Source organism: Anguilla rostrata, unplaced genomic scaffold (genome assembly GCF_018555375.3).
Source record: "Anguilla rostrata isolate EN2019 unplaced genomic scaffold, ASM1855537v3 scaf0068, whole genome shotgun sequence".
NCBI classification, from domain to species: domain Eukaryota; kingdom Metazoa; phylum Chordata; class Actinopteri; order Anguilliformes; family Anguillidae; genus Anguilla; species Anguilla rostrata.
This window is the reverse complement of record NW_026985643.1, coordinates 1-17145: the sequence shown is the minus strand read 5'-3', so window position 1 is coordinate 17145 and position 17145 is coordinate 1. Positions and strand designations below refer to the sequence as shown.

The 17145-nt window shown below is 41.9% G+C and overlaps 1 protein-coding gene across 1 annotated transcript; it reads left to right on the top strand.

Annotated features, from left to right (window-relative positions):
• Positions 1-434: 434 nt before the first annotated feature.
• Positions 435-16499, top strand: LOC135246222 (NACHT, LRR and PYD domains-containing protein 12-like; the record flags this gene model as incomplete). Its single annotated transcript, XM_064319738.1, has 6 exons — positions 435-695; positions 10076-10249; positions 12086-12247; positions 12735-12781; positions 13010-13651; positions 13794-16499. Coding segments are annotated over 5 exons (1270 nt in total), but the record flags the coding sequence as incomplete, so codon positions are not given.
• Between the last annotated feature and the right edge of the window lie 646 nt (positions 16500-17145).

The window sequence follows — 17145 nt, the reverse complement described above, 5'->3', positions numbered from 1 at the left end:
TAATTCATTTACAAGAGTTGCCTTAGGGGCTAGTGATCTGATATTAATTAATCCAATTTTAGCTGAGTTTTGTCAGCCGCATTATTAGTAGAATAACAAGGTCTGATTTTTTGCAGATTAGCCATACAAACACCACTATGGTCTTTATTTAACTAACATTTGTCTGTGCCTGTGCCAAATGTCAGAAGAAAGGGGGCCATTTGGGTAAGAATTTCTTCTGTAGAACTGTCAGAGTTCTGTCCAACAGGACGTCTAATTCTCAGGCCCAAAGTGCTGCAGTTGGAGAGTGTAACAAAGAACTTCCTCAGAGCATCACAAACTGAAAATCCTCAATATCACTCTTCATCACTCGCGATTACTGTTACATGCACATATCAGATTTTACAGTATATTGCACTATTTAATCATAATAATGTATAAACTCTTCTTTGCAGACTGAACAGCTGTGACCTCACAGAGAAGTCCTGTGAAATTGTGGCCTCTGCTGTTCAGTCATCAAACATACCCCTGAGAGATCTGGACCTCAGCTACAATAACCTGGGAGATTCAGGAGTGAAGCTGCTCTGTGCTGGACTGATGAGTCCAAACTGTAAACTACAGAGACTGGACCTCAGCTACAATAACCTGGGAGATTCAGGAGTGAAGCTGCTCTGTGCTGGACTGATGAGTCCAAACTGTAAACTACAGAGACTGGGGTGAGTAGTGCTGTGTACTGTGTGACCTTAATTAAATAGAATTAGTGATTATGGATCTGTGCAGTGAAATATAGGGTTGAACAGAGAGCTGAACCTGAAGAATCTCTTGTAGTTCACTTTGTTGATCTCTTTTTATGAATTTTAGACTCAATCAAATAACCCTGAGTCTACTTTTACTAAGCATGAAGAAGTTAAGCATCTGAAGTCTTTCCTCAAAACTTATCTTTCATACCAGGAACCAATTTGGTTTCCTTTCTTTCAACCTTTTCCAGATCCTCTATATCTTTCTTGTAGTACAGTCCCCAGAACTGCACACAATTCTGTAAGTGTGGTCTGACAGAGGTATTGTATAAAATAAGTATAACTTCCTTGGATTTACAGGGCTACAGACTAACTTTTTACATTGGCTGCATTGGTGCACCTAACTTTTTCATTTAGGTGCACCAGCACATAATTTAGTTAGACCCAAAATTTTTCACTGCGCCTTTTGTCACCGTAATAATACATTTTAAGTGTTACCTTTTTTGTCAGTTCCCATACACATTGGTAATTTCTTAGCACATTATGTAAATGATTGTAAACAGGAATAAAGGTGCAGATAAATGTTTTTTCTTTATGTAAATCACAGCACAACAAGAAATCGCAATAACCTCAATTGTTTAAAAAATAAACTTAAAAAGTGCTGATGTTTAAAGTGCTTGACAAACTCAAATAAATAAATCAAACTCAAATAACTCAAATAAAAGTGTGCGCTGCTCCCGGAGGAGTACAGGGCGCGGTTTCACACATACACACTAGTGATGCGCGGATCGGCTCTGACGTCATCCGAATCCACATGTACGCAATCATCCACCCGCCACCCACCCGAACAAATTATTTTCTCCGATTTAGAGACCCGCACCCGATCACACATTACCGCTATTTCTCATTATTTCGCAGCTGTTGCATATGACATACCCAGCACTTGACTCGTCCTTCACTAAATCTTTCCCACACGGAACTTTTCTGCCCTTCCTTTTTTTAATTCTCCTTTTTTAATTTTCTCTCAGATCTTTTTTGCCTCCATTGCTACTGTGGAGGAACACCCCTTCTTAGGTTCGGTGTGTGAGTCGGTGATGAAAGAATAAAGACTAGAAATTATGATTTCTTCTAATAACCTTTTTATTCTCTTTAATCAATATAGCTATATAGGGCGATATAGCTCAGGAGGTAAGACCGATTGTCTGGCAGTCGGAGGGTTGCCGGTTCAAAACCCACCCTGGGCATGTCGAAGTGTCCTTGAGCAAGACACCTAACCCCTAACCTCTAACTGCTCTGGCGAATGAGAGGCATCAATTGTAAATAATTGCTTGTGTGATCACTTGTTTGCAGTGCAGCATGCGGCTCCAGAATGCCGCCCCCCTTGCCCGTTTTGTTAGTGCAGTCCATTTACCATTTACCATAATCCTTTTCATGTACGTAGGCCTACGGGAGGTCTCTAGTACCATAAAGATACATAGAGAGCTTCTTCGCATTATGTTTTTACATCCTTTTTATACAACCTGATGCATCTTCCCTTTAAAATAACCAATCCCAGCCTAGGTCAAACATATGTTTCATAAGTTAGTTTAACAATAACTATTATATAATCTTCCATTTTAATCAATGACAGATATTTCACTACACACACTTACAGAGAAATGTATATGCATGACTTGAATAACAAGTATTTGTCCTCATGGTTAACAATTGTTCCATCTTCCAGTTTCAAAGTACATGCACTTTACATGCATTCACTACATGCTGTAATCCAACTGAAATATTGACTCATATACACACCACCATGTTGTAACAAACTATGTTTATATCATTACTGTTGCCGTGATTACTTTGATTTTCATTAATTCATTTTAATAGAATATAATCTATACATTTACTAGATATAGCAAATCAGTTCTTTCTAGATCAGTATCCTTTCTCTTCTCTTACAACTCAAAGGTCTTCTACACAAGACTGTTTCCCAACAGAAGTTACTAAAATTCCACTAAGTAAATGTTTACAATTTTCCCTCCTGCAACTGGGGTTCAAAGATTCTCTAGGTAGCTAGTATGCATCAGTGTACAAGGAGACCACTATCTTTCCTTAGTTACAAATAGACATAACACAGAATACCTATTGTTCTTCAGAGGTCATCCCATAATCACATACATTTAAATATATTCTTGATCAGTACAATCTTTAATAAGAAGAAATGTAAAAACATTAAAAGAATGAAGAAAACCCTAACTTCCACACTACTTAAGACAAATGGATTTCGCAATTGGTGCAACGAGAGTCTAGTCTGCTAATTCGCGCCTGACGAAAAATGAAGCTTAAAATATGTTCACATTTTAGAGAATGTAATTAATATTTTCCTCATTAATGATGTATTATTTCACCCACCCGCAACCCATCCGCTATTAATCAGAATGTTAATTTTTATGACTCGGCCCACCCGATCCGCAGATTAACCGTGGTGCCCGCGGATATAACTGCGATCCGCACATCACTAATACACACATGCCTTATTTTTTTCCCCACCCGCATTCAGCGAAGAAGAATATCAGGGTCAGAGCCAATCAGAGGCAGAGTAGGGGCGGGTCTTCACAGAATGCGGGTGGGGGAAAAAAATAACACACACATAGACAGACCTGCTAAATGTCAGGTCCACCGGTGTGACTAATGAAAATGTTCAGTCGCACTTGACAGATCTTTGGTCGCATGTTCAACCAAAATGGTCGCACTCCGGAGCCTTGATTTATACTCACTACTATCCCAGCATCCTGTTGGCTTTTTTACTGTAACAGCACAGTTCCTAGAACCTGAAAGGATTTGATCAACTATTACTCCCAAAATTGAGCACATTCCAATGTTGTTCCTCCCATAAAGTAATCTAGCCTTGTGTTATTATTTCCCACGTGTAGAACTTTACATTTAGCTTTATTGAGTTTCATTTGCCAGGTTTCTGCCCATTTCTGGATTCACTTCTGTCATATATTGCAGTCTTCATCCATCCCCATTATTCACTACCTATGAACTCTAATGAAATCCATACTTATACCCCACTCTCTTTCATACGCTGACCTTGTGATGAAGATACGTTGTACTCCTTCACTTTACACACCTGTGTGTGCTACAGGCTTGTGGTGTTTCTGAAGATATTGAGCATAAAATGAGAGATTATCAGGGCCGCGTTTACCCATGTTGAGGCCCTGGGCTACGCAGCTCAGAGGCCCCCCCGCCGCGGCGACGCACGCAAAGATACGCAACACAAGACAACGCAATAATAAGCCAGTGCAAAGAGGCCATGGGAAAATACACACGAACGCCATACAAAAGAACGCCAATTATAGTCATACTGCAAACACACAACGGCAGGATAATCAAAATTCGAGCAGTTTTATCACACGGCAAACAAAAAAAAAAAAAACAACATTCTAATTCTATTTGTATGAGAAATACATATGGGCATCGCTGAATAGAATATCGTAGTCATTTTTGTTTATAAATTAAAATAATATTCAAGACTTAAACTAGCATATTAAAAAAAAATCTGACTCACCAGTGATGTCATTAAAAGGCCTTTTTCCTGCTTTTCTTTGATGCAAAATCCTTAATTAAATCCTTAAAATCCAGCTGGCGCAGCAGATCATGCTCAATGGACAGAATGGTCAACCCGTTCAGTCTATTTTCCTCAATGGATGCCGTCAGTCTGTTCTTAATAATGCCCAACTTGGAAAATGATCTTTCTCTGGTGGCATTTGAAATAGAAAGAGTGAGATATATTCGGAGTGCAATGTCCACGTTTGGGAAAGCACTTTGGAGTTGTTTCTCTCTCAGTAAGACCATCAGGTTTCTTGGTGACAGATCGTCAGTTGTTGTGTCACAGAATTTAATGAACTGAACAAGCTCATCCTCGAAAACATCCTGTAAATCGGTGCTGTATTTTTTCTGAAGATTGCGGCTCGCTTCGCGTATTTCAGACACAGACAGGCTCTTGAGATGGGTTAAAAAGCCAAAATAGTCGCAAGTCTCTGTGTAGGACTTATGTCTTGCTTACAAAGCACTTGTTAGTTTGTCAATTATGACTAAAAATACCTTGACACGAAACTTCTCAGCTCCAGTTAGAATGTGGTCAGGTGCACTGGAATCATCTGCTCTCCGTTTTCTCTTCGCCTGCCGAGTTACCACAGACCTGTATTCCTGTGTTCCTCCCATTTCCTTGGCCTGCGTCTCCAGGTCTCCAAACTGGTCGCGTAAACCTGCCACGAAATCTGACAGTGATCGCAGCATATCCACAGCCGTAACGAGATCCACATCTACCTTCTGGAGGATAGTACTCGTTGTCTGAATTCTTTGTAATACTTTGTTCCACAACATACACAAGAAAGCTGTCTCTAATCGGTTCATTTTGTTAGCCAGAGAGCGCGCCTCGTCACGCGTGAGAGCATTCTGAGAATCATCATCTGATATGTTTATTAGCGAATTCAATATATTTTTATAGTTTACACAGAGAGCTTTGGTGGCCTGGGCGTGAGCGGCCCATCTCGTGTCCGACAGTCCCTTTAAAGTCTCTATGCGTTTGTTAACATTGGGCTCAAGTCCATCCATCATAACCTTCCATCGGCGGGGTGATCCCGAGAAAAAATTGAAGAGTGAACAGATCTGAAAAATGTGGTTGTTTCAGAGCAGCAATCTACACTGTTCACTCCGACTAAATTGAGTGAGTGGGCTGCACAAGGTATCCACTCAGCCAAAGGATTTACTTCTAGAATACGGGCCCTCAGTCCTTTGTACACACCTGATGTGTTGGATGCATTATCAAAACATTGTCCCCTACAATTATTTATATCAATATTCATGTCATTTAGCACGTCTGTAACGGACTGAAAAAGAGACTCACCGGTATGACTGTATATGGGCAGGAATTTTAAAAAACACTCGAAGACTTGACCTTCCTGAGAGACATATCTTATCACGAATGTTAGCTGATCAATATGGGTTAAATCTGGGGTTGAATCAACAACAAGAGAGAAGTACTTCGCTTTCTGCACCATTAGAATAATTTCAGCTCGAACTCGCTGTCCCATAATTGCAATGAATACATCACATGTAGTGCTGGATAAATAGGAAGTAGACCCACTCCCCTGGTTTCCATATTTCTTTAAATGTTCGGCAAGAAAGGGGTCGAACTTGCTGAGTAGCTCAAGTATTCCCAAATAGTTGCCATTGTTAGGGGAACCGAGAACTTCATCGCCTCCTCGGAATGCGAGACCTCGTTCTGACAAGAACTGTATAACGGAGACAATTCGTTTTAGGACCTCACGCCAATACTTCCCCTCCTCTTCGCAGCGCTCCTTAAGTTCGTTGTCAATTCCGTTCACCTGTGTGCGAGCGAACCAGATGAGCATTGCATTTCGATGAGACTGGCTTGACTCATGCTCTTCAGTCCAACAAGAAGCATGTTTCCAATCAGAAAACCCGGATTGAGAAAAGGCAGATGGTGTCCCGCCGAAAAGCCGAAAAAAAAGCAATATACATTACCGGTTGTTGGAAAATGAACTAGCCACTCACGCGTAACACTCTCCCCATTACGCAGATTATGCGAAAACAAGGTCTTACTCAATTGTCTGTTCTGATTTTTATACGATCGTTCTGATGCTGTGAATGCTATGTCTTTATTTTGACATGACAAGGATGCTTTTATTCCTTTGCTCACCCAATAGCTACGCAAGTTTTCGGTAACGGGTCCCCAACAAGCTACATCAGTGGATGTGGCTCCACATGTTGCATCTTTCCTCCCGACCGTGGCGCCTGCACCTGCTAGCGGAGTAGTTTCGTCAGCAGCACTGACAGTGCTGATGTTATCAGTGTCTCCGGAGCCGGGTTCCAGAGAAGGCGTACTCGATGCTAACAGGGTTGATGTCGTGGCTGTGCCATCTCTGCCTGGTGACGGCGGTATAGTTTCCGGAGAAGGCGGCCGGGTTGACATCATCGTCAGCGTCAGGGCATGTGTCAGGGAAGGGATTGTTGTTGATGTCGGAGCCTGCGTCTGTTGCTGTTAAGTAATCATCCGTCAATGTTTTGAAGAAAGAAGTAAGCTTCAGTATTTTACTGAGAACTTCTTTGTTTCTTGCTTTTTGTTGTTGTTTTCTTGCTCTTTTTTGCCCCCCACTCTCGAATTTTCTGCTTGACGACATGTTTGTTTTAGACGGAATTTTGATGATGACAAGAATTCTCGCGACAACATATTTTGTACGTTTACATTGGTTAGATTAACGGCAGTATATCGCGAGACAAGGAGACTCCTCACTGCTATATAGAGCACAGGGTCATTATATAGCAGAAACACAAGGAGACTCCTCACTGCTATATAGAGCACAGGGTCATTATATAGCAGGAACACAAGGAGACTCCTCACTGCTATATAGAGCACAGGGTCATTATATAGCAGGAACACAAGGAGACTCCTCACTGCTATATAGAGCACAGGGTCATTATATAGCAGAAACACAAGGAGACTCCTCACTGCGATATAGAGTACAGGGTTATTATATGCACCTTTAGCTGCTCCAAACAAAACTGGCACCAACCCACCATACTGTCCATAGCCCAGCTCCCAAACACCATCTAAAAGCACCCTCCCCTAGGCCTGGAAGCTAGGCCTTTTATAGAGCCCATGATTAGGTAATGGGCCACAGCTGATGTGATTGCAATGAACCACAGCTGCAGCTATACCCGTCTGTAGGGCCGATGCTGCCCCCTGGTGGACTGCACCCCAATTCCCTTCTTGGCATCATATGTTAAACAGGCAAGAGCTTTGAGGATATGCTGTGGGGCACTCAGAACAACACCAATTAATGCATTACTAATGAGATGGGAGAAATACCACTGAGGCATAGATGGATAAAACTTGCTTTGCATAACTGGATTAAGTTTAAATGATCTAGTGTAGATCACCCTGCTAAGCATCCTATTGAGAACTCATGGGAAGTGGACATGCAAGGGATTCATTGTTAATTAATTGTGCTGCAACATGATGAACAGACAAACCAACTAATAAATAACTCTCCAGTGCTTCCTCAGGCAGTATGTGAGAAGGGCATCCAATTGATCTGGCGTAATCTGAATTATGGAGTGAAACATTCAGGCGAAGAGCCACTTCCTCCAAATGGCTGAACACTACAGGGTCAATCTCTGTGATGCAGCTACCTGGAACAAACTATCAAGGCATCCACACAAAAGAGCACATAATGAGGACTAGCATTTTCAGCTAGGTCAGCCAGTCTCAAACCTCTGGCTATCTCTTGCCTGTACAGGAAACAACAGTTTCCCTATTTGGCTCAATTCTGAAAATATAACTAAAACTAGATTAATCATTTTAATACAAACCATTCACACCTGCATCCTAATTATGATTTCATACCATAATGAAATTTCTGGGACATGCCATTCAAAAACTGACATGGCGAGCTAACCTAAGTTTTAATACCTTTAAAGGTTCACACAAAGTAAGGTAACTCAATACAGGATACAAACACTGTTTGTAATCTATCTATTGATTACATTTAAATGTTTTTCATAGCTTATTGCCAACTGATGAAAACTTATCACCATACTGTACATTTGTAGTGTAGTCAGGTTATCCACTAGGTGGAGCCCTAGGCATTACGAAACAGGATATGCCAACCAATGTAAGACGTCAGTGAGGTAGTGAGGTAGCTTGTTCAGGAGATTTGAGTGCAGCCATACTGTATGTATGCCACAGTTCTTTATGCTCCAAAGTAAAGTTTATCATAAACTATGTGGTTCTTTTCCCTTCTGAAGTTATCCCAGAATTATTCTGCAGTTCCCGTTGAATGTCTTCCCTTTTCGATCCTGTTACATTCCCTTGCTCTGTCAGTCTTCGTGCATGTCTTAATCCTGCAGGTGGAGCTGATTGCTCTATCAAAAATATGCAATCTGTTAGTCACGAAAAGACTGTTTACGATTACATACATTTGGATCCTTTGATATGCACACACATTACAGCACCCAGAAAATACTTCTGGTAAAAAAATGTGCTTACATATCACCAAAACAAACTTTTATTTGGCAATATCTCCCAAAATGTTTATCAAAATCCCCTACCTTTCGTTGTAGAGAAAGCAAGGGTCATTCTGAGTGTTTATCCTGAAATACGTCACTCAAGCTGCACTACCTAACCAAAAAAATTAAGTCTGTGTTACGTTTTGCCCTGCTCTGCCCTACTAACGTAAATGTGGTAAAAAGCAACCAGTGTTGAAGCAAGGCATGTACAGTGAATCTATGTAATCTGGTATCGATCAACCAATGGAAATATTGTGACACTATGACATATTTTCATTGACAGCCCCCCCTCATTAACATATGGATGAAAAAATACAGAAATACAGAAATATATATATATACAGACATAAATTAATCAAAACATAAATAAGGAAATAAATATATACAGAAATAAATGAATCAAGCAATAAATACATATGGAAATGAACATCCACAGAAATGAATGAATCAAGAAATAAATATGGAAATAAATGCAAATACCCATTTGTCAGATTTTGTCTATTAATTTATTTCTGTGTACATTCATTTATTTTTTTACATTTTCTTGCTTTTGTATTTATTTATACATTAATTCATTTATTGAGTCATTTATTTATTTATTATTTTAAAATTTTTGGTCCTCCATATACCTGTAGTACCAGTCAATGGCAATAATCAGTTGTGGTGTTTCTCTGCAGCCAGTAGATGGCGCTGCAGTGTATTTCATTTGCCGCCTTGGTTACAATATTAGATGAAGATTGAATGTTTTTAAAATATAAAGATGTTTGTAGACTGAAGGTGAGGTAAAGTACACCATAGTGATCATACTAGTGCTGTTTCTTGTGTTTGCAAATGAAATATGTTTGCAATCATGTTGTGTCCCATGTGATATCATCGCAACATGGAACAGTTTTGTTAATGAAATCCTTGCAGGAAGCCCCCAACCTTGAGTTGAATTGGCTCCTTATTTTTAGTTATTTTTTGTTAATTGAGCCAAGTGATAACCTTTTTCTTTGTGGATTAGTCAGAATGCTTTATGAACGTAATTAATATAAACTCTTCCTGTTTTTGTGTGTACTGTGTACATCCCAGGAATGCAGGTACTGTACAAATAGGAAATTCCACATTTATCTGCTGCCAAGGTGCACAGTGTGACAATTAGCAGTGAATTTCAATTGTGTGTGTGTGTTTGTGTATACGTATGTGTGTTATATGTGTGGTGTGTGTATGTGTGTGTGTCTGTGTGTGTGTGTGTGTATGTGTGTTGTGTGTGTGTGTGTGTGGTCTCTTCACAGGCTGGGTTGGTGTAATCTCACAGAGGGCTGCTGTGATGTTCTGGCCTCAGTCCTGCACTCTCCTCACTCAGAGCTGAGAGATCTGGAGCTCAGAGACAATGAGCTGCAGGATTCAGGAGTGAGAGCACTCTCTGCTGGACTGGAGGACCCACATTGTAAACTGCAGAGACTGGGGTGAGTACAAACACAAACCCCTTCAATCAAAAAGGGTTCCAATGTGACACAATACATCACTAATGTTAATAATGACAAAATATGGCACTGATATTACTAATGTTTTTAATGTTAAAATAGACAAGAGAGTTATTTTTCTTCACAGAAATAAAGCAACATTTTCCTGTTCTTCCTCTTGGTAGAAACACATTTTAAATCTGACATCAGTTGGAAAAAACATATTTTTGAGAAGCGTCAAATCATTTCTATTCATACATTCTTCAAAATTATGAAATTTCATTGAATCTGTTCAAATTTAGTTTAACTGGTCATTTTCTTAAATAGTCATGGTTAATTCCACAGCCCTGTTATCACTCTAGTTTGACCAACACCTGTTAGTTTATTTAATGTGTGTAGTGTGACCACTGCTATGTGTTTGCACCCAGCCCTGTTAGTTTATATAATGTGTGTAAGGTGTGTAACACACTGCTATGTGTTTGACACACACAGCCCTGTTAGTTTATATTATGTGTGTAGGTGTGTAACACCTGCTATGGTTTACCACACAGCCCTGTTAGTTTATATAATGTTGTAGTGTGTAACACACTGCTATGTGTTGACACACACAGCCCTTAGTTTTATTTTGTAGGTTGATCTGGAGTCAGTAGAATATGGTTAGGTGTAACGCCTGCTGATTGTTGACACACACTGTAAACTGATGTGTGGTGTGAACAAACACACAGCCCTGTTAGTTTATATAAGTGTGTAAGTGTGTAACACACTGCTATGTGTTTATGACAACACAGCCCTGTTAGTTATATAATGTTGTAAGGTGTGTAACACACTGCTATTTGTTTGACAACACAGCCTGTTAGTTGTATTTAATGTGTGTAGTGTGTAACACACCCTATGTTTACACACAGCCCTGTTAGTTTATACTATCTTGGTAAGGTGTGTAACACACTGCTATGTTTTGACACACACAGCCCTGTTAGTTATATGAATGTGTGTAGGTGTTATACACTGCTATGTGTTTTACACACAGCCGTTAGTTTATATTAATGTGTGTAAGGTGTGTAACACACTGCTATGTGTTTGACACACACAGCCCTGTTAGTTTATATTAATGTGTGTAAGGTGTGTAACACACTGCTATGTGTTTGACACACACAGCCCTGTTAGTTTATATTAATGTGTGCAAGGTGTGTAACACACTGCTATGTGTTTGACACACACAGCCCTGTTAGTTTATATTAATGTGTGTAAGGTGTGTAACACACTGCTATGTGTTTGACACACCAGCCCTGGTTTATATTAATGTGTGTAAGGTGTGTAACACACTGCTATGTCGTTTGACACACACAGCCCTGTTGTTTATATTAATGTGTGTAAGGTGTGTAACACACTGCTATGTGTTGACACACACAGCCTGTTAGTTTATATTAATGTGTGTAAGGTGTGTAACACACTGCTATGTGTTTGACACACACAGCCCTGTTAGTTTATATTAGTGTCTGTAAGGTGTGTAACACACTGCTTTGTGTTTGACACACACAGCCCTGTTAGTTTATATTAATGTGTAAGGTGTGTAACACACTGCTATGTGTTTGACACACACAGCCCTGTTAGTTTATATTAATGTGTGTAAGGTGTGTAACACACTGCTATGTTTGACACACACAGCCCTGTTAGTTTATATTAATGTGTGTAAGGTGTGTAACACACTGCTATGTGTTTGACACACACAGCCCTGTTAGTTTATATTAATGCATGTAAGTGTGTAACACACTGCTAGTGTTGAACACACAGCCCTGTTAGTTTATATTATGTGTGTACGTGTGTGTGTCCTCCCTGCAGGCTGTCAGGCTGTAGAGTCACACAGAGAGGCTGTGATTCTCTGGCTTCAGCTCTGTGTTCAAACCCCTCACACCTGAGAGAGCTGGACCTGAGATACAATCACCCAGGAGACTCAGGAGTGAGAGCGCTGTCTGCTGCTAAACTGGACACACTCACACTGCTGTAAGTACAGAGAGTTTCCATAGTGCACCTCACACACACACACACAAAAGGAGTTGGGGGGGGGGGGGGCATGGAGGGCACTGTACAAACCAGCGTTACTCAAGAGAGTTGGGGATCTCCTGTGGAGGGTGCTGCACGGGATCACTGCAGTAAATAAGATGTGGTTGTTGTAGTTAGGGGTTTGATCAGGGACACAGTGATGGTGGAGTTTCAGTATTACAAAGCAATGGAGAACCTGAGTGTGTTTCAGAGTGTGTGTGTTATAAGGGTGTTTTATGTTCAGTGGAGGGAGGGGAGCTATTTTTGCACATGGAACAGGGTGAGTGAATGGAATAAGTTTCCTTTCTGACAGATTTGTGTTTTTTCATATGATCGTGGTTTTGTGTTTTATTGTGCCTTTGTTTTTATATATGTGATGTCATTGGTGTGTTAAGAGTGGAAATAAAGGATGGTTAAAATTCAGAATTCTGTTCTGCTGTTCTTACAGTGTGGACCATGGAGGAGAGAACAGGACCAAACCAGGACCCAGGAAATGTGAGTCTGTATCGACACAGAACACTTTGCATAGATACACACTCTGCTGTGTGTGTGTGTGTGTGTGTGTGAGAGAGACTTCTCTCTTACACACAAACACACAAACAGAAACACACATGTACACAAACACACACACAGAGGTACTATGACAGTCCTTTCTCTCTCACACACATAATAAGGTGAATATTAATAGTGATAATTAATCTCATTAATGTCTCTGGTGTGCAGACGGCTGTCAGCTCACACTGGATCCAAACACAGCGCACAGAAAGCTGTCTCTGTCTGAGGGGAACAGGAGGGTGACACACACACCGACGAGATTGCAGCCATATCCTGATCATCCAGAGAGATTTGAGTACTGGACCCAGGTTGTGTGCAGAGAGAGTGTGTGTGAGCGCTGTTACTGGGAGGCTGAGTTCAGTGTGTCTGAGAGGGGGAGGGTTGATATAGCAGTGACAGATAAAGGAATCAGCAGGAAAGGATGGGGTTCTGACTGTAGGTTTGGAGGGAATAAAAACTCCTGGAGTCTGCGGTGCTTTAAGCACGGTGACTCTGATAAACTCAGTTACTCTGTCTGGCACAATAAGAACCAAACAGACATACCTGCCCCCCCCTCCCCCTACCGCAGAGCAGGAGTGTGTGATGATGATGATGATGATGGTAGAGGAGTGTGTGTGTACAGGGTAGGAGTGTGTGTGGACCGTCCGGCCGGCACTCTGTCCTTCTACAGCGTCTCTGACTCTGACACACTGACCCTCCTGCACAGATTCCACACACACTTCACTCAACACACACCCCTCTGTGCTGGATTTTATGTGTGGAACTCCTCAGTGTCCCTCTGCCAACTGGAGTAGAGACACACACACGCACGTGCACGCACACACACGCATACACACACACACACACACGCATGTGCGCGCACACACAAATATGCATGTGCACACACACGCATACACACACACACATGCACGTGCGCGCACACACAAACATGCACGTGCACACACACGCATAGACACACACACACGTGCGCATACACACTCGCACACATGCACGCACACACAAATACATACACTCATGTACACACACATACACCACATTCATATACCCACTCACACACACACTCCTCACACACTCATATACACATACACACACACACTCAGATACACATAGACACATACACCCACATACACACATCCACACACACTCTCACACACACCCTTGCTTTCTCACACTCATGCACACGCACTCACAAATACACACACTGATGTACACTCATGCACACGCACTCACACACCTACGCACGCACACACTCGTGCACACACACTCACACTCTTACACACACATACACACCCTCTCACACCCAATCACTCACACACCCAATCACACACATGCACACACACACCTACACACATGAACACACACAATCTCTCGCACACACAAACACACACATTCACCAGTGCACTCTCACGCGCACACGCATGCATGCATACGTACACACGCTCATAATCGTATGCACACTCTCTCTCTCTCTCTCTCTCTCTCTCCCTCATACTCTGTCACTCACACACACACACACCCTCTCTCTCACACCCACACACTCACATCCACACACATTCACACAAACGCACACACACACACACACACAAACTCATGCACTCACGCACGCACACATACATGCGTGCAGAGAAACAAACACGTGTCAACACACATTCACATTCCCATACGCATGCACACACATGTATAAACACACACACATTCACATTCCCATACGCATGCACACACATGTATAAACACACACACATTCACCAGTGCACTCTCACGCGCACACGCATGCATGCATACATACACACGCTCATAATCGTATGCACACACTCTCTCTCTCTCTCTCTCTCTCTCTCTCTGTCACTCACACACACACACCCTCTCTCTCACACACACACACTCACATCCACACACATTCACACAAATGCACGCACACACACACAAACTCATGCACTCACGCACACACACACATGCAGAGACACAAACATGTGTCAACACACACACTCCTCAGTGTCCCTCTGCTAACTGGAGTAGAGACACACACACATACACACACACACACACATGTGAGCATACACTCTCCAACGCATGCACACACACACACACACATATATATGTATATATACACACTCTCATGTACACATACACACACTCACACACACACACACACACACTCACACACACACACACACACACACACACACACACACTCGCACACACACACATACACACACACACACACACTCATATACACATACACACACACTCAATCACACACTCACACATATATATATACACACTCATATGCACCTAGACTCACACACATGCACTCACACATCTACACACACTCTCGCACAACCAGTCACACACACACCCTCTCTCTCACACATACACTCCATCACACACACATACTCTCTCACACACCCTTTCTCTCTCAGTCGTGCACACGCACTCACAAATACATACACTCATGTTTACTCATGCACACGCACTCACAGACCTATGCACGCACACTCTCTCACACCCAGTCACTCACACACACCTACACACGGACACACACAATCTCACGCACACGCACACACGCGCATGCACACATACACGCGCTCATACACACACACTTTTTCTCTCACTCACACACTCACATAGAGTATACAGACACACACATTTGCAAACGCACGCACAAACTCATTCTCTTGCACGCACACACACTCAAATAAACAATCACACACACATTCACACAAACGCATGCACACACACTTTCTCTTACCCATACACACACGCCCCCGTGTGTACACACACACATACTCATGCACTCAATCATACTCTCACACATGCACACACACATACATGCGTGCACACGCGCGCACACACACACACACACACACATTCTCTTACCCATACACACACACAATCCGGGCACACACATACTCATGCACTCACACACATACACACACGTTCACATCCACAGTCACTCCCACAAACGTACGCATGTATGCACACACATTCACAAATTCACGCACACAAACACACTCTCACCCAATCACACACACACACACTCATCGACACACTTGCAACCTTCCTTGACCAATGCCTTACCAGTGCAATTTCAGCTGTGCCCAATATTATATATATATAACCTCAGTACAGCCTAACCCCTGTACATAAGAGTATGATCTTTTAGCAGGTTCAGGTTAAGCACTTGCTGTCTAAATGTGATTTTTTTTTACATTTTAATACATTTATATTGCAAATGTTCAAGGTGTGTTAATGTACTTTTGATTATTAAAACATTAATATAACATTGAGAGTAATAATGCCAAAAGATGGCAGGGTAAAATGTTTTTGAAGTAATAATTCTATCTCCTGTATCTGCATCTTTTTTAAAAGAAGCCAATGGCAAACTCCTCCACTTAAATGTGCATTCTACTAGTTTTTACAATTGCTTTCATTCATTTTCCCAAGATTTCCAATATGCAAATTTTTGTGGGCAAATGCAGCTGATAGGGAGAAGAATGAAGAATGCAGAATGATCACTGCAGTGTACTTATTTCCTTTCATTACTGTAAACAATGATGGATTGAGTTTCCTTATTAATTCTGTTAGGATTGTTTTTCCTTTAATTTTTCTGTATTTTCAGATAATAATATGTAATGATTAAACCTGAATTATAAAAATATCGAATGTTTTGCTGGGCCTAGTACCATCAAACCACTGCTAGAGTGTTCACAGACAGCGGCCCCGAGAAGCAGAGCCAATGTTTCGGGCGCTACCACCCCGCGCGATTTTACACGAATATTTCCAACCCTGACATTAAGCCGCCGACCGGAAAAAAATGCAGCCGGCTAACGCTTTCAATGTTCAATAGCTCCCAGACAATAGGGCCTAGGACCATCAAACCACTGCTAGAGTGTTCACAGACAGCGGCCCCGATAAGCAGAGCCTATGCTTCGGGCGCTACGATCCCGTGCGATTTTACACGAATATTTCCAAACCTGACTTTAAGCCGCCGATCGGAAAAAAATGCAGCCGGCTAACGCTTTCAAAGTTCAATAGCTCCCAGATAATAGGGCCTAGGACCATCAAACCACTGCTAGAGTGTTCACAGACAGCGGCCCCGAGAAGCAGAGCCTATGCTTCGGGCGCTACGATCCCGTGCGATTTTACACGAATATTTCCAAACCTGACTTTAAGCCGCCGACCGGAAAAAAATGCAGCCGGCTAACGCTTTCAATGTTCAATAGCTCCCAGACAATAGGGCCTAGGACCATCAAACCACTGCTAGAGTGTTCACAGACAGCGGCCCCGATAAGCAGAGCCTATGC